The sequence below is a fragment of the Gossypium hirsutum genome, chromosome D13 (assembly GCF_007990345.1).
Source record: "Gossypium hirsutum isolate 1008001.06 chromosome D13, Gossypium_hirsutum_v2.1, whole genome shotgun sequence".
Classification (NCBI taxonomy): Eukaryota; Viridiplantae; Streptophyta; class Magnoliopsida; order Malvales; family Malvaceae; genus Gossypium; species Gossypium hirsutum.
This window is the reverse complement of record NC_053449.1, coordinates 57440047-57459076: the sequence shown is the minus strand read 5'-3', so window position 1 is coordinate 57459076 and position 19030 is coordinate 57440047. Positions and strand designations below refer to the sequence as shown.

At 32.9% G+C, this 19030-nt stretch overlaps 3 protein-coding genes across 6 annotated transcripts; 2 read left to right on the top strand and 1 right to left on the bottom strand.

The window, feature by feature from the left end:
- Window positions 1-8430: 8430 nt before the first annotated feature.
- Window positions 8431-10570, top strand: LOC107919240 (pathogenesis-related protein PR-4; the record flags this gene model as incomplete). Its single annotated transcript, XM_016848740.2, has 2 exons — window positions 8431-8733; window positions 8815-10570. Coding segments are annotated over 2 exons (474 nt in total), but the record flags the coding sequence as incomplete, so codon positions are not given.
- Window positions 10571-12443: 1873 nt separating this feature from the next.
- On the top strand, window positions 12444-13073 carry LOC107920491 (pathogenesis-related protein PR-4A). The gene has a single exon (XM_016850232.2). The coding sequence runs from the start codon at window positions 12521-12523 to the stop codon at window positions 12947-12949; it is 429 nt and encodes a 142-aa protein (XP_016705721.1). The 5' UTR covers window positions 12444-12520; the 3' UTR covers window positions 12950-13073.
- Window positions 13074-13462: 389 nt separating this feature from the next.
- LOC107920489 (ankyrin-1) lies at window positions 13463-17807 on the bottom strand. 4 transcript variants are annotated; one of them, XM_041109251.1, is made up of 13 exons: window positions 17679-17807; window positions 17324-17386; window positions 17033-17206; window positions 16790-16921; window positions 16414-16553; window positions 16185-16271; window positions 15719-15844; window positions 15044-15196; window positions 14856-14927; window positions 14573-14674; window positions 14093-14263; window positions 13918-14015; window positions 13463-13765 (listed from the first exon to the last, which is right to left on the bottom strand). In XM_041109251.1, exons 1-13 carry the CDS (start codon window positions 17707-17709, stop codon window positions 13708-13710), a joined length of 1407 nt encoding a protein of 468 aa, XP_040965185.1. In that variant the 5' UTR covers window positions 17710-17807; the 3' UTR covers window positions 13463-13707. The 4 variants fall into 4 exon arrangements, with proteins under 4 accessions (XP_040965185.1, XP_016705716.1, XP_040965186.1 ...); XM_016850227.2 differs by having other exon boundaries at window positions 13918-13997; XM_041109252.1 differs by having other exon boundaries at window positions 17033-17203; window positions 17679-17790.
- Between the last annotated feature and the right edge of the window lie 1223 nt (window positions 17808-19030).

Below are 19030 nucleotides of genomic sequence, written 5' to 3'. Positions count from 1 at the left end.
TTTATTTTTACGTGAAAACCATTTTCAAACCAGATTTTTTCCAACACTAATAGCCAAGACAATTTATCTCCTCAATTGGACATATAGACAACATAATAATCCTAACATGAATCATTTGCACAATTATTGACCCAATGGACAATTTAGATTACCTATTAATATAAGTCATCTTCTTGTATTACTACATGACCTTGTAATGCAACTTAATATTAGTTAAACATTATATAATTAGTGAGCCAATGTTTGATTAATTTTTTGGTTTACATATAAAAAGCATGACGAAATCGCTGAAGTAAGAACACAAATCCTAATTATGTTATAAGTGGAGACATCATGAGGAGCATTGAGAGCAAGAATAGATGGAAAAAGTCATTTGCCTCAACACATTACCCTAATTCGCATAAGCATGACGTGTAACAACTATCACATGATTTCACTTAACAGTTGCCTCAGTGGATTTCGTATGTTTGCCATAGCGAACGATGTCCGACCAATAATAATAAGATTGCATTTTAAGTCGTTTGAGTGAGCAAACAACAACTCAAAGCAAGAGGAAGGAGATTTTGGTACGAGAAGAACACGTTCGAAAGGGTGAAAATTATGATCTACCCTTCTTGTTTTTCTTTCTAAACTCTTTTGTATTCTTTTCTATTATGGATTCATAGACTGTTTTCACTTCTTTTTTTCTCCAACTCTTAAATGAATTAAGTTTCTTTTGTATTTTAATGATTTTTAATAAAAATATTTTCCGTTTGAGCGTTTGAAGATTTTGAAATCTCACCAATGTTAAATAAACAATTTTTCATGACACTTAAAAACATCAACTATGTACATTGTTTTCGTGACTTTTTGTATTCACTTATCCTGACGTTTAAGAAGTTCTTTGTGACGTTTTAGAGAAGCTTATAAAATTTTATTTATTTATTTAAATCATTATTAAATTTATCATTTTTATATTTAGTTCTTGAAATTGAAAGTAAATTGTATATATTGTTCAATGGTTGGAATTTTTTAAAAAAAGTAGCTATGAAAAATTTTATTATGCAATGTTGTTTAAATCGAATTTGACTAGTCGGTTGATTTGATAAATCAATCGAGATATCGATCCAGAAAAAGGTAAAAAATCAATTGACTCGTAACCCGGGCTAAGTATAGTAGAACTTTGGATTTTATAATTTTTAATATGTTTTTTTAATAAATTGTTTGAATAGAACGAAAATTGGCAGCCTTGTTGTTTTTATCACCAATTCAATTCCAATTAATATTCAATTTGAACTGTAAATTTTATGAAATTATGTATTAAGGTCCAGTTTACTTTGGAGTCTTGAATTTAAAGATAATGGAGCTTATTCAAGTAATTTACAACACCAGCATTTAATGTTATATAGAAAATATTAAACCTTCACTTTTATTTCACATTGAAAATTCGTGATCTTGAAAGCTTTTAGATGCAATGATATGAGCTGCTTTAGATGAGGAGAAATTGATGTTGATGGAGGATTACTCAAAAATATTCAAAAGCTGATCAAGGGTTGCTTCGACTCACATCTCCACATCAGAAATTAGAAGAATGAGCTCCAAACCATAATCAACCAGGTGGCCATTGTCTCAGCAAATTTTGGTCGGAAATCCCCTCCACGCTAATATTTATTAGTTGAAAATTTCAACATTTTGTCTAGTTTTGTTTTTAATTTTTTTTCAATAATTTTACATTTGAACAATAAAATCTTATATTATAATTAAATGAACCAAATAAAATAATAAGAAAAAATAAAAACATAGCTGTCGAATAATGTTACATTCAAATAAACATTATGTTTACTTTTTACTTTCATAATTTGTATAAGCACATTTCTCATATGGAGTGTGATTTGTTAGACTAAAATTTTAGGCCGATGATACATTCACTGAAAATCCCCTTAGACTACTATCCACTTTTCATTGTTTTTTCCCTTTCTTTTTGTTTTCCATTTTTCTTTTCATTCCATTTTCTTTCTTTAATAATACAGAAGGAAGGCTCACTGCATGAGTTTTTTTTTTCATTCAGTGAAATTAGTTTTTTTATTTTTCTTTTTTGTGTTTTTGGTGAATTATAAGAGAAAAATAAAATCTTAATAACAATACAATTAGAGTGATGCAAACCCAAATTATATCTAAGACAATTAACACCCTAACCATATAAATATTAACTCAAAGATAAAAAGTTAAAGTTTGATATTTTCCTTGTAAAAGTCAAAAGAAAAAAGAGTAACTTTGAAATTTAATGTCGAGAAAAGAGGGAAAAAGACAAAACATGTGGAATCTTTAGTACGTTTCCCACCAACCAAACAATAATTCAGACTTCATATGCAAAAGACACGAGTTTTGATTCCTTGCACTTGTATAAAAAATAATCTAATTTATACAAAAGTTTTTCAATTAAGGTTGTAGTACCGTAGTGTTTATATGCAACTAAAAGTTTTAAAATTATAATTTAGATTGGGTTTAAAATTTTGTATTAATCAATATGTATAAGTATAAATCTGTATTGATTGAAGTGGGTTGAAAATTTCGGAGTAGTCAAAGTAAAATTTAAATTACTTGGCATTGGTTGAGAATCACAGCCTACCAATTGTGATTGTTTCAAATCTCTTTTAATTTTAAGTTTCTAAGTGTGCCCTCATAATTTAATAAAATTATATACTTGTTGCACAATAATTTATTTAGTCCACAATTTTAGGAAGAAAAAAATTTATTTTAGCCTTTTATTTAATTTTCACCTCTTTTAACTCTTAAACTGCACTATCTGTCAAATCACCCTAAAATGAATGGAAAAGTAATATTTGTTAACTTTGCTGACATGACATTCATGTAGATGCTGAGTAAGTAATTAATTATTTTTTTTAAATCTAAAATACTTATAAAAATTATAAGATAATGGTAATTTTAATTTTTTAAATAATTAATTAATTACTAACAAGGCATGTGTCACATGGATGTCACGCCAACAAAGTTAGCAATAAGAGTTAACTTTGCCACCCAAAATGAATGGCTAAAAGAGGCAAAAATTAAGGGTAAACTATTAAAATAGTCACTATTGTTTACCTCAAATTACATTTTAGTCACTTATGTTTGAAATGTTACATTTTAGCCACTTGCATTATCATGTTGTGTCATTTTAGTCACTAAGCTATTAATTGCCATTAACAATGAAACGGTAAGCTGACGTGGTACGTTAAATCATCATTTCAAACAATTTTACAAAAAATTTAATTACATAAGCCAATGAAACACTTGTCACACTCTTAACCCACTTATGACGTATAAAAATTCCACTATCAAATAATTATCCTAATTAAAAACCCTAAAACTTTATTAAAAAGTTTTAAAATAACAAATGTATAAATTTGTCTATTAAATTAATGAATTTAAGTAGATTTAAACATGGTATTTTAAGTGTGTTAGAGGTTCAACGGGTTAAGAGTAAATTAGGAAAATTATCACATATATACAACTTTTTCTCATATTAACTTCTTTGAACATTTGATAAATGTAGGACGTTATGAATAAATAAATCAAAGAAACAAGTGAAGGTCTTGAGTCTTGAGTCTTGAGTCTTGAGTATTTAAGTTCAAGCCCTATCACATGCAATTATATATGTAGGTCTCCAAATCTCATATATGCGGTTGTCATGAGTGGATTTTAGTCCAATCAATTTTTTTTGATTTTAGTCTGTATCATATCAATTTTTAATCTATTTGTGATGTAAGAGTTTGATTTATCATTGTAATTATTAAGAGTTTGATTTATCATTGTAATTATTCAAATAATCCATTTATAATAATTTAAGATTTGTGATTACTCGAACCTATTCTTTGGTTGGTTGTATTATACTTGATAAACTTAAAAAAAAAGTTCAGTCACATCATGTTCGTCCAAAATCTTACTAGCCAACTAAAGAAGATAGGGGGAGACAGTACGGACTTGGAATTTTGAAGCTTTCGGTTGTTGAAGAAGGAAACTTGAAAGAGAAAATTACAATATGCATCAAAGTTATTCTATTATTGATCAACACTGAATTAATAAAACAAAGCATAAATGCCTATATTTATAGGCTTTCAAAGAAACTACATTAACACAAAAATAGCTAACAACTTATTCAATTAAACTGAAAATCTGGAACTAACAAAGATTCTACCGATATACTTGGTCAACTAAACAACCCACTTCTAAAATAGCTGAACTTCTCCTTTGATACAGCCTTTGTTAACACATCTACTAGCTGCTCTTAGGTGCTGCAATACTCCAAAGATATCTCCTATTTTGCTACCAAATCACGAATAAAATGATAACGAATATCGATGTGTTTTGTTCTACTATGAAATGTTAGATTCTTTATCATGGAGATAGTTGATTTGTTGTCACAAAATATCTCTGTTGCACATTTCTGCTCTTGTTGAAGATCGGCTAACACTCTCTTTAGCCAAATAGCTTGACAAGCTATTGCAGTTGCTACTACATGCTCAGCCGCTGAGGTTGACAATGTTATTATAGCTTGCTTCTTAGAACTCCAAGTGATCACCCCTAAACCTAGAGTGAAAACATTTGCTGATACACTTTTATCATCTAAAAAACTTGCCCAATCACTGTCTGTGAACCCACACAATCTGAAATTTAAAGTTTCTGAGTACCAAATGCCATACTTCAAAGTTACAGCAATGTACCGCAAGACCCATTTTGCTACTCCATAATGAACCTTTGAAAGTTGCTGCATAAACCTATAAATAACACCAATAGGAAATGCAATAAAGAGTCTAGCGTGAGTCAAATAAATTAAACATCCAACCAAGCTTCTAAACCTCCTTGCATCTGCCATTTCTTCTCCATCTTCTAGCTACAATTTCTCATTGATATTCATGGTTGTAGCTGCAGGCTTGCAATTAAGCATGCCAGAATTACTGAGAAGATCCTTGGCATATTTTCTTTGTGAGATAAAAATTCCATCTTCAACTTGATGAACTTTAAGACCAAGGAAATAATGCAATAAACTCATATTCGACATCTCAAATTCATTCATCATTTGAGACTTAAACTCATCAATAAGAAAGTTAGAGGAACTAGTATAAATGATATCATCATCGTAAAGACAAACAATGATGAAATCATTTTTACCTTCCTTTTTCACATACAAGATGGGCTCATTCTTACTTCTCATGTGCCCTTTCTTCTAAAGATACCCATCGATCTTGCTGTACCATGCTCGAGGGGCCTACTTTAATTCGTACAATGCCTTTTTCAATCTGTACACCTTTGTTTCGTTGTCCTCCTCTATGAAACCTTCTGGTTGTGCTACATAAACCTCCTCTTGTAGATCTCTATTGAGGAATGTTGATTTGACATCAAATTGATAAACAGGCCATTGCAATTGTGCAGCCAATACTAGAACAAGCCTTACCGTTTCGAACTGAGCTATCGGAGAGAAGGTTTCTTCGAAATCAACACCATATTATTGTGCATAACCTTTCGCCACAAGACGAGCTTTGTGCTTTTGGATGTTTCCATCTGCACCAAATTTTATCTTGAACACCCACTTCAAACCAATTGCATTTTTGTCTTCCGGTAAGTCAACAATCTCTTAAGTTCCATTCTTTTCGATAGATTTCATCTCCTCCATCTTCGCCTTTTGTCATTCTTCCTTATCAGCAGCTTCTTCATAATACAGAGGATCTGAAACAACTAGAGCAAATTGACAGGATGCATAAGTGTCATCAGTATATTTCAGATTCGGCTTGTTGATCTCCTTAGTAGAATTGGTTATTCAGAAGACTCTTTAAGTGTTGTAGATGTTGTTGATGCCGACTCTTGTTTTTCATCTAGAAAATCTTCAATGGGAAAAGAAATCTCCTGTTGTACCTGCTCTACAGTCATTTCCTAGCTTGCATTTTCATCTAACACTACATCTCTTCTACTTGAAAATTTTCCACTATGAGGGTTATACAATCTATATGCTTTGGATTTGAGTATAATAACTAATAAAAATACATTTTTCAGATTTTTCATCAAGTTTTTTATGAGCATGAGAATTTATCAAAGCATAAGCAACACACCCAAAAATTCTTAAATGACTTATATTGGGTTTCCTACTACACCAAGCTTCATATGGAGTTTTATTCATGACAGCCCTTATTCGCGAGAGATTCAGTAGATAAACTGATGTTGCCACAGCTTCTGCCCAAAACTGATTTGAGAGTCCCCTTGCTTGTAACATGTTTCTCGCCATCTCCACAACAGTTCGGTTCTTCCGCTCAGCGACATCGTTCTGCTCTGGAGTGTAAGGAATTGTTAACCCCCTCCAGAAGCCATTGTCTTCACAAAACAAATTGAACTCTTTGGACACGAACTCTCCTCCTCGATCTGTGCAAAGAACTCATGCGGCTATAATCATCAAGGAACAACAAGAAGTAACGGCTCTCACCCAAAGACTCGGTTTACATAGGACCACATAGATTACCATGAATTAATTCTAAACATTCAGTAGCTCTCCATGCTTTTCCAACAAGAAATGGCTTCCTAGTTTGCTTTCCATAAATGCACCCCTCACATAAATCAAGAGAGCCAATTTTTGGTAGTCCAAGAACCATACCTTTATCACTTAACAATTTCAGGCCTTTAATATTGAGATGTCCATAGCTCAAATGCAATAGCTTCGAGTCATCCTTTGCACTTGCAGCAAGAACAAAGTTCTCCTGTTTGAAACATCCAACGAAAACATCTTGTTTAGAGTCATGTGGACATGGACTTGTTTGCTTGACTTTTTTTTTTAGGATACATGCATCATCAACAAATATGACAGAATATCCACCAGCTATTAGTTGTCCAACACTCAATAAATTGTATCCTAAATTAGGAACAAATTGAACATCGTCCAAAACTTTTCCTTCTTAATGGCTAGTAAAAAATTTCATCATGCATTTTCCTTTAACTTGTATCTTCCTTTTGTTCCTAAGCTGTGCCTTTATCTTTTGTGACTCATCAAGCACCTTGAACAAGGATTTGGTGCCTGTCATATGATTCAAACAGTCATTGTCCACAAACCACAAATCACTTGGCTTATGGTTAGCATCAATACAAGCCATAAGAAGCTTGTTTTCCTCATCGCTTTCTACTGCAAAGTTAATTATATGTTGCAATGATAACATTGTATGCCATATTTTATGTTACTTTGCTCATTGTATTGCCTCTGTCCATCATTCCTTCCTCTACCTCTGCCTCTACCATAACCATGGCCACGACCACCACGAAATCCTCCTCTTCCTCGAGCATTGTTTGTTGAACGGTTATTGTCGCCTTAATTTGTGAATGCCTCCTTCACTTAAAATGCCTGTTCTTCGCTCTTTTCTGCTGATCTATTGATCCTCGCCTCATGAGATTGAAGAGACCCCATCAGTTCATCAACAAAGAGAACTGACAGATCTTTGAATTCTTCTATAGCAGCCACAACATGATCAAATTTTGTCGTCAAGCTTCGCAAAACTTTTGCTACAATTATCTCATCTGAAATTTGTTCGCCGTAAGAGCGCAATTGACCTACTATTGTCATTATTAGTGATAAAAAATCAGCAATTGATTCACCATTCTTCATTATCAAGGTTTCAAAATCACGTCATAGTGATTGCAATTTCACCACTATAACCTTTGAATCACCTTGATACTCTTTCTACAAAATTGATCATGCTTCATTCGATGTGGTTGCTGCAGTAATTCGTGAGAAAATAGAGTCATGAACCGCTTGCTAGATAATGAATAATGCCTTAGCATCATTTTTCTTGGTTTCTTTCAATCTCTTTTCTTCTTCTTCATCAAGTCCAAGTATGTCAGCAAACCTGTACTCGACCAAGTCCCATATCTCTTGTGATCTGAGCAACACCTTCACATTGATGCTCCACCACTCATATTTCTCACCATTGATAATGGGTATGAATGGTTGAGAGGAAGAAAAACTAGTTGATGCCATTCCAAGAACACACACTCTCTTCTCTCGTGTTTCCCAAAAACTCAAAAAGGTGTTTCTCTCAAATACCTAGTGGACCCAAACCTAACTTTCACTCAATTGCCTAAAAGATCAAACCTTGCTCCGATGCCAAATTTGTTAAAGAATGAAATGTGAAAGAGACAATTACAATATGCATAAAAGTTATTCTATTATTGATGAACACTGAATTAATAAAACAAAGCATAAATGCCTATATTTATATGCTTACAAAGAAACTACCTTAACACAAAAATAGCTAACAACTTATTCATTAATTAAACTGAAAATCTAGAACTAACAAAGATTCTACCGAGATACTTGGTTAACTAAATAACCCACTACTTTGAATTAATTCTCAACATCGGTCATGTCACGACAATGGGAAATCTCATGACCAATTGAGGGAATAAATTCCCTATAAATATGAGGAACCCGTCCAAACATTTCGAGGCAACGAAAAAAAAAGGGAGAAATTGAGGGTATGCATAGTTGTGATAGCTTGTGTGGTGGTATCGGCCGCAGCCCAAAGTGCTTCCAACGTGACAGCTACTTATCATTATTATAATCCACAGAAAATAAGCTGGGACTTGAATGCTGCAAGTGCTTATTGCGCCACATGGGATGCCAATAGGCCCTTGGCATGGCGTCGCAGATATGGTTGGACTGCCTTTTGTGGTGCAGTCAGTCCTCAAGATCAAGCTGCTTGCAGCAGGTGCTCAAGGGTAAGCCATTTTGTGGTTCAACTCTAGTTATTTAATAAGAAATTTTGATTTCAGTAGTTGGTTTCTTGTTTTGTTGTGTAGGTGACCAACAGTGGCTCGGGAACTCAGGCAACCGTGAGAATCGTGGATAAATGCAGCAATGGAGGCCTAGATTTAGATGTCAATGTGTTTAATAAACTTGACAAAAATAGGAATGGCAATGCTCGAGGTCACCTCACTGTCAGATATGACTTTGTAAAATGTGGTCACTAAACCACTTAAATGAGTTTCAGCATTTGGCTCATTATTAAAATGCTTTGCTAGAAAGAAAAAAAATATCACTACTAAATAAATCCTGCATCCAAGCTGCTAAATTTCCCAAGTATTCCGCCATATTTGATACCAACACTTTGCTTTAGAGAAGATGAAGAGTGACGAAAATAACCAAACCAGTATGAAACTTCGACAACTACGGTTAAAAGATTGTAACATGCCTGCAACGAACGCAACGCAGCACCTTCTCTATAGCAAGCTTTCGGACAGTCTGGTCTTAATGCTCTGCAAGCCTTTGCATCAGTTAAAGCATGCTCAGGCTGTCCGTGACGGATCCAACTTGTGCACCGATTGTTACTAATGGTTGAGGTGGGTGAGTGTTAACAGTCCAGACTCAATAGAGCAAACATTTCTATACGTTGTTTACAATTGCTCTCTTGATAATTTGGTTGAAACTTGAAACTGCTGATAATGATTATAACAACCAGCCATGGGGAGCTGCTGTTGAACAGCAACAATTGATACTTGCTACTACTATGTTGTTTAGCTAAAGAATAACACATCTTGGTGACGGTGCTATTGACGTAGATAATATAGGAAAACAACACTGAATTGGATCGGGTACGTTGCAGAGATTGTAAAAATATCTGAAATGGTTTAGATCTATTATAAATTTCTAGAGATAACCTCATCTTTGCAAGCACTAGCACATGATGCATCACTAATGAAAAAGGATCATGTTCAATACCAAGCCATTCAAAACTTATCTCTATAGGATTGTTTTAAACTCTTTAATTCCTGTTTAAGTGTGACCACCTGCTCAGCAAGATAGGTGGAATTTGGCTGGTAGTGTGGTTGCTTCACATTTTTTTCTAGTGGATGAAGTGAAACTTTCATCTGGTGTCGTATGCTTGGTTGTGTTCTTCTGTTGATCTCTTTGATTTTGAAGGACTTGTTCCAATTGTTTTTGGGTTTTGTCAAGATCTTTTGTTATGTTGCAAAGGTGCTTGAAAGGAGTTGAAAGTGTGTTAAGAATGTCGTTCTAGTTTTTGAGACATGGAAGGTGCGACATTACTAGCTTGTGAGTTTCTAAGTCCATGAAAATCTATTCACATCTAGCAGTCTACACATTACTAGCAGGGGCCTGGTTTTAGGTATCAGTAAACTAGATGTAATTGACTGGGGAACTCATGTGCGGAATCATGCTGTAGTTAACGATGATTGAAACGGTTGCGAGGGAGAACTCATGCTTAGGATGTTCTGGTAACGGCCAGCCTACACCCAGCTGGTGAAGGAAGCTGATGGTATCTCAGAGAAAATGTATTGCGTAGACAAATTGGCAACTTACATTGGCTCGATAGTTTCGGAAGTCGTTAACTTCGGTGGAGGGCCTGAGCCTAAAGTCACCATTGGCAGACCAAAAGAGCAGTCTCGTGCCTTATTCAATCCCTGAATATAACTTCCTTCTTTTTTTACAATCTCATTATAGCTTTAGATCATATTTGTTCTTTTCTAACACAATGTTTAAAACTATTCATAACCCCTCCCAACCCATAATTAAGAGGATAATGCGCTTCAACGCATTTAAACCTACGTGTTCCTACATTAACAACAATACCCATACCAATAAAATTAAGACTCATAACATATTTTAAATTTTCATAATCTATCTTTGATATCTAGTAATTATAGCGTCATTTTGAATTCTTTGGCATCAGCTAACAATGGTTTACGAAAAATTCTAAGCTAAGGTTCTAATCTTAAACTTAGGATAGGATTTTACCTACTTGGCAGATTACAAGTCATTACAAAGAAAAAAAACACCACTCTATTATAAATTTTATTATATAAATTGTGCAAAGTGAATTATATAATTTCTTATGATCTATATAATATATATCGTAATAATCAAAATGCTCCTACGATTTTTATGTTGTTCCATAATTTCTTATGATTTGCATAATAATGTAAACTTTTTATATACATATATTCATCGTATTGTGCTCAAGTCATAATTTAATGGGTAAACTATATTATAGTCACCTAATTATGGAAAATTATAAAATAGTTATCCAACTATTTAATTATAATTTTTTTCATCGGTTGGTTAACGGTGACAGCTTCTAAAATTGACATAATATCCTTTTTAACCTTCAACATTTATAAATTATGTCGATTCAGTCTTAATTCTAAAAAAATTAACCATGAAGATTTATACATTGTGTAATTTGGTCTCTTTTTTTTGCACATTTACTTTTCTTTGTAACATTGAGAGTTAATTTTAAATTAATGAGAAAATATGAAAATTATTATCTTGGTAAATAATATCAATGTATAAATAATCAAATTACATGATGTGTAAATATTACCAATGTATAAATGTTGAGGGATAAAATTGTTATTATGCCAATTTTAAAATCTTCTACTGTTAGTTAGATAGTGACTAAAAAAGACAGAATTGAATAATTAAGTGATCATTTTATAACTTTTTATAATTAAATAAAAAAATACTAATAATTGAGGAATATTTTATAAGTTATCGTAAATCACCTAAATCTAATTTGAAACGTCGTATTGATAGAAAATTCATCCGAAGACAAGTCTTAAGATTACTGAAAGTAGTAGTTTGCGTGGAAGATCACTACGATTCTTCGCATCACCAAAAGCATCCTACTTTGCTATCAATAGTGGGGTAAGTAATTTATTTATCGTTAATAATAGTAATTAATCAAATTAATTTATTTTTTGAAAACATCAAATGAACCATTTAATATAAAATAAATCATATATATAATTAACTTTTTCTCTTTAAAAAATATAAATAAAATATAAAATACTTATATAATATGGATTAAAAAGCAATGACTAATTTTTTGATCAATAAATGAATAAAACGTATTGACCAAATAGTTTATTTTATTTAAATTGATTTTTCTTTTCCTTTTTTCTTTTTAATGTTCATTAGCCTTTGCAAATATAATAAAAGAAAAAAAATCTTAGAATCTGAATTTTATTTGATGTTTTATATGTCTATTTTATGATTCATGTTTAAAGCTCATGACTATTTTTTTAACAGTATCGTCTCTAAAATTCGTACATGTATTTTTCTTTACAAATGCAATGTCTTACCATTACATCCAATGATTTTTAAAGTCTGATGGTATACCATTTAAAAATATATAATTTCAAATTTTGTGTATGATATGTTCACCTACATAGGTGATTATATAAATACAATGAATTTCATTACAAATATAGTATTTGCAGCCATTGAAATTTCAAAGAAGACATCCGTTAAATGCGGAACAGCACGATGAATTAAATCAAAGAAAGACACAATAGTTGAGTCATCATCTAGAATCTGTATTAGTGTACCGAAGAAAATTAAGTGGAGATTTTCATTTTCACTACGGACTTGGAATTTTATAAGCTTTCGGTCATCACACGACACTGGGAAATCTCATGAACAATTGAGGGAATAAATTCCCTATAAATTGAGGAGCCTTGGGAAACATGTAGAGGCAACCAAAAAAAAATGGAGAAATTGAGAGTTTGCATAGTGGTGTTAGCTTGCGTGGTGGTATCGGCGGCAGCCCAAAGTGCTTCCAATGTGAGAGCTACTTATCATCTTTACAATCCGCAGAACATAAACTGGGACTTGACTGCTGCAAGTGCTTTCTGCGCCACATGGGATGCCAGTAAGCCCTTAGCATGGCGTCAAAAATATGGATGGACTGCTTTTTGTGGTCCTGCTGGTCCTCAAGGTCAAGCTGCTTGTGGCCGATGCTTAAGGGTGACCAACACCGCCACTGGAACTCAGGCAACGGTGAGAATCGTGGATCAATGTAGCAATGGAGGGCTGGATTTGGATGTTAATGTATTTAACCAACTTGACACAAATGGGATTGGGAATGCTCAAGGTCACCTCACTGTCAACTATGAATTTGTAAACTGTGGTGACTAAACCCACTTTCTAGTAATTAAAATGAGTTTCAACCAAATAAATGCTTTGTATCACTACTAAATAAATCCATTCTCGAATAAAACTTAGCAGCACTTGTTGCTTGCAAGTTGCTAAATTTACTAAATATGATGCAATCTACAAGGTATCTGCAATCGCAATTTAAATTTCTAATAAATGTAATACATGATAATTGGTGAAAGTGCCTTAATTAGAGATCTAAATCATGATTATTCCAACTCTTTGACATAAAAATATTACTTCATTAAACAGTTAGATTACTAGTTCTTGATTCAATCAATAAAAAGTTAAGATTCCAGTGAAGACAAGCACTGGGATCTTTGCAGATTTGGAGTTTTGATAGATTTTATTTGTAGGCTTCAACTAAATTGAGTGGTAAATGGCTAAATGATAAAAATTTACTAGTTAGAGAGTCGATTAATCTGATTCTAACATTAAAACCCATTTTTTACAACCCTCCACAAAAGAGGTGGAAAACATAATTACTGCTGAGGGTAGGTTTCAATTTTTTTACTTTGATAATTTGAAGTGTCTTCTTGATGTTAAGCATGCAATTCTCATGGTGAATACCAACACCAATTTGTTCTGCTAATCTTACATTCTCATGCTCATTAACTTTCAGTTGTGTTGTTTCGCAGATAAAGCATGCTACAAATAAACATTCCCTTCCCAACTTCAAAATCCGCACGGTTTGTTACCCATCATATCTTCTCAAACCTTTGGTGTATCAGCTCAGAAAACTAACTAGATTTTTCTTGATCGTTACCATGAAACTTCCTCCCCGCTTCAACAGCTTCCCTGCAAAATTTGCAAATTAAAACCACGGAATCAAATATCAAGATGTTGCTTGGAAAGAATACTAATTTTTCAGTTAACAATAGGCATATTGAGTTTGCAGGCACCATAAAACGACGACCTAAGCAGAGAAGATGAAGACTGAAATTACTGACCTAAAAGCATTTACGAGCTCTTTATTTTCGGGGTCAAGCTGCACACCCTCGTAAAAGGCATTAGCTGCTTCATCATATTTCTGCAATAAAAGGAGCGGCTAAAAATGGTCTGATATCAAAAATAATAAAACCAGTATGAAACTTCGACAACTGTGGTAAAAAGATTGTAACGTGCCTGCAACAAACGCAATGCAGCACCTTCTCTATAGCAAGCTTTTGGCCAGTCTGGTCTTAATGCTCTGCAAGCCCTTGCATCTGCTAAAGCATGCTCAGCTTGTCCGAGACGAATCCAGCAAAGGCTTCTATTTGAATGCAGTGCAGCATCCGTTGGATCTAAATCAATTGCCTGTTAAGTTAATCAGCAGATGAGATTAAATTCTCAAGATCGTGTTCTTAAAACTAGTTAACGAATTTAAATGCAGAAAGAAACTCAATTCACCAAATGCCACAAACACATTTGCCTTCATGTGATGTGCAAGGTTAAGAAATCAAGTGCCAAGAAGTACGGTTTCCAGGATTTGCCACGATTTGATGGAAAAGATATGGTTAAATGTTCCAAAAATGAAATTTGGGTCTAGGAACAGGTGATTTCGACCTTGTATTAGAAAAGGATGACTACTTTAACGCAATTTCACGAATGAGATTAATATCTTACTTGTGTATATGCATCTACAGCCATATGAAAATCTTTTCTTTTGAAAGCCTCGTCTCCTCTTGATTTGGCTTCTGCAGCTTTCTTCTTCGTTTCGGGTGTCACCTAGATAAATAACTCAAGACATATAACGAGGAGAATATATGTTCTCTTTCTTTAATTCAAACTCTATGAAAATTACAAGCAGCAGTTAACCTCAAAGAAAAAACCATGTGAATCACATTTCTTTAGATTAAAGGGGACAGAATCAACAAGCAAAAATCACAAAATAGATTAAAGGAGACACCTCAGGGAGATCATTTGCCGGCAATGCAGTGTCCCTTGTTGACTTGGCTTCCGTCAGTTTTTTCATTTGCTCCTGCAAAATTCACCTCAAAATAAATAAAGATAACAATATTTGTTAACATTTGCATTCATAGCAAAATAAGACATCAAGCATTATGCTCAAATTTGATTCACAGTAAAAACTAGTACCAATTGTTTGTCAGTTTCAGACTGCATATATTTGAGAATTCCTTCAACAGTCCACTCTGGAATGGTATCAATTCTTGACGTCAAAGGAAATAGTATCTCAACTGCTCCACGATGACCTCTGGCAGCTGCAACCAGGACGGGCTTCAGGCCATCCTGTGATGTGAAGAACAAAGAAACAAATGCCGGATTAACTCAACAAATAAATAATTTTGAGTTATACTTTCTTTTTGGCCATTTTGAGGAGTTATACTTTAGTTTCTTTGACTAATCCTTTTCTTTTCTCTATCGAACTCCTGCTCAAGGTCCCGTTAAAAATAGCAAACATCAATTATCAACTATACTTCTTTATGGATTAGATCACAGCTCAAGAGTAATGTAAGACCATGCAGAAGGCAGATATATCTCCGACACAAGTGAAACCCATCATATGGCACAAAATGTATCAATAGAAGCAACTGGCACCGCCTTCCAAGGCTGCCAGGCTTCGTAACTTCAAAGTCCCGGATGCACACTTAAATTAGCACAAGGGCATTGAAGAAGACAAAAGAATCATCCCTTTAGGTAACAGTTTTGGTATTTCACCATCTAATAGGTAACAGCATACAGATCACTAGAAAAACCTTTAAAGCTCAAAAGTTTATTATTTTGGAAAAATGAATGTATTACTAAACTCACCTCATCAGTGGCATTAGGATCAGCTCCAGCTTTCAGTAAGCTGTTTATTAGTTCAGGGCTTCCATGATCAGCTGCAATATGCAACGGAGTTGCTCCACCAGCTGTAATATTCACTTTAGCACCTGCCTGCATATGATAAAATGCAAGACTCAGTGACAACAATGAAATGGTATAATTGAAAAATATATATATAATAAATGTTCTAAAATCAAATTAAAATGAGTAGCAATCCATCCAACTAGCAGGGACAAGAAACAAAGATAATAAATGAAAAATGAGGAATTTTTGGAATTTTTTATAGAGTTAACAAGCTTCCTAACTAGAAGTCACCTGTCAAGCAAAGCTACTAAAAACAAAACGAAAGATTTAGTAATTTCTCTTCTAAAATTTTCATTAGCGAGCATTTTATAGCAAGCGGCAAAAAGTCAGACATAGTGGAGCACTAAGAAGATTAAAGAGGACAAACCTGAATCAACAAATCCGTGCATGCAAGTGAACCTGCTGCCACTGATGACAACAATGGAGTGATATTATCCTCGTTTTCAGCATTTGGCTGCAAAAGTAATCATCATAAGCAGTAAAAGACGAATATACATCAATGAAACTTTTAAAAAGGAGTCCCTAAAGAAAACACAAAAAATTTCTAGTCTCTAGAATTATTTTATTTTCATATACAATATGAAAAGAGAACATACATTAGCATGATAATCTAATAATACTTTCACAGCTTCACGTTGACCATGACCAGCAGCCCAAACTAAAGGGGTACCAGCATCACTTTGTGAATCAACCTTGACGCCTTTGTCCAGTATATACTTCAGCAATTCAACATCCCCTGCAGGCAAGAAGTAGTAAATTGGAGGTAAGAATAATTTTTTAAGAAAAGAATATAATGAAGGGAGTTCAAACGACCATGTACAGTAGCAACTAGATCAATTGTTTTATAGTAAACTACGTAACAATGAGCAATGGATCATAGTAATATCATACTGAACTCTGATTACTGCACTATCACATCGGAATAATAGCCCCATCCTTAGAAAAGGAACAAACAAGCTAAAGAGCACGCACCAATTCCGGCTGCATGATGTAAAGCAGTGGCATCTAAGTTGCTGGGTATAGCAGGATCGGCACCATGCTCTAGAAGGTATTTTGCAGTGAGAGTATGACCTTGCCGGGCAGCATGAAGGAGAGGAGTGTCACCTGCATTTTCAATTAATTCAAGAATATAACATAAAGAATCTTTTAGCACATAAAAAGAACAGAGTATTAAGAAAATTTCGACTATGTAAGACGAAAAACTCAAATGCATACCATCTTCATCTTTTGTGTTCACATCAAGCTTCAATTCTTCCAACAAGTATTTACACACCTCAGTCTTGCCCTCTCTTGCTGCAAAATGAATTGCCCCTCGTTTGTTCGCATCCTTAATATCTGCCACCGTTTTAGCCAGTCCCTTCCCCTCATCAAGTTGAGAGGCAATCTCTACTTGAAACATCAAAAAGTTCGAAAAAAGAAAAAAAAAACAAAACAAAACAAAAGCATTTCAAAATAATATTTAGCTCTCGGAATAGTAAAATTAAAACATAACATGAGCTGTCTTACTCTTGAGAAGATCAAGGTTCCCTGTACAAGCAGCGTTCAAAAAGGTTTGAACTTTCTGCCTCACTGCAATCAAGATATCAACAAGTTCCCAAAATTTAAATCTTCAAGCATTGAATTTTGATAGTCAGAGTACAATTTTAAAAAATAAAAATAAAATGTTTGTTCAGCTAAACTACATATAACCGAAGAATTAGAAAACTTGCATCAATATTACACAGACAGAAATATAGAATCCCCATTAAAGTATACAATTTTTTAAGTCAATTTTCCAACTTAAACATAGAAGATGAGAAAGCCAAATAAACAACAATGAAAAACAGTATTAAAAATATACGTAGTTGAAGAAAGTATGAACCTGCAAGGGCAGCTGAAGCATCTGGAGCCATGGTTACTTACTATTGCCTTCGTAAAACCCTAAACAGCTTTATTTTCTTTTTCGTTTTTTTTTTGGACCTATTTAAGAATTTCTTAATATAGGTATTACCCGCGTTTAATTATATACTAATCTCCATTCCCACCCTCTAAGTAGTGGGTTAATTATTTTTGTCTAAATTATTAATTAAAATTTTGAAAGTTAAAATTTTGTATATTTGAAATTTAGTCCATTTTTATTTTCAAGAACTTTAAAAAGAAAAAACTCGCTAGGTAGAATTGTCCTAAAAAAAAGGTATTGTAACAAACTTAAATTTAACAAAAAATTTAACGATGTTAACAATTTTTAAAATTCACGTTAGTATAATCAAAATAAAGTATTTAAACTAATGACATTATAAAAGTTGAGGTTCGAATTATGTCAATTTGAAATATAAAGATTAAATTGCATATTTAAACATAGTTTAAGAACCAAAATTAAAATTTGACCATTATAACTCAAAAACATAGAGGATGAAAGTTGAAATTTAATGATTTCTTATCATGTAAAAGAAAAAAAGGGGGGCACGTGCCTTATAGGAATGCCATAAGGTCTTCAAAAATTAAAATATAAAAATTAAATCTCAAATTTGAACGTAGTATAGGATTAAACTTAACATTTGACTATTATTGTATAACTCGAAAAAAATAGAGGGATCACATTTGAATTTCAACTATTTATAATGTCAAAAAAAAAAGGAAAAGGACATGTGTCTAGGCCCTGAAAAATTAAAATATAGAAATTAAATCTCAAATTTAAACATAATATAGGGATCAAAATTGAAATTTAACCATCATTATATAACTCAAAAAATAGAGGGATGAAATTTTAAATTTAACTATTTCTTATAATGTAAAAAGGAAAAAAGAAAAAGGGACGTTTATCTTATAGGAAGGTCATAGGAACTTTCTTTTATAAAGAGTTTGTCAAAAATTAAAATATAAGTTTAAATCTTAAATTTAAATGTAGTATAGAGATCAAAATTGAATTTTGATCATTGTTATATAACTTGAAAAAAATAGAGGGATCAAAATTGAAATTCAACCTTTTATAATGTCAAAAAAAAAGGAAAGGACAGAAGTCTTATTGAAGGGCCTTAAAAATTAAAATATAAAGATTAAATCTCAAATTTGAACGTAGTATAAGGAACAAAATTAAAATTTAATCATTTTTATATTATTTAAAAAAGTAGAAGGATCAAATTTGAAAATTGACCACTTCTTATAATGTCAAATAAAAAGAAACCGATGTGTCTTATAGGAAGGCCTTCGATAATTAAAATATAGAGATCAAAA

Coding starts and splice junctions, on each gene's coding strand:
- LOC107920491 (XM_016850232.2), top strand. CDS start 12,521: ATGGAGAAATTGAGAGTTTGCATAGTGGTGTTAGCTTGCGTGGTGGTA.
- LOC107920489 (XM_041109251.1), bottom strand. CDS start 17,709: ATGGCTCCAGATGCTTCAGCTGCCCTTGCAG. Junction 15,197..15,718: donor ATCCTAATGCCACTGATGAG/GTGAGTTTAGTA, acceptor TTCACATCACAG/GATGGCCTGAAGCCCGTCCT. Junction 14,928..15,043: donor CTGAAACTGACAAACAATTG/GTACTAGTTTTT, acceptor TGAATTTTGCAG/GAGCAAATGAAAAAACTGAC.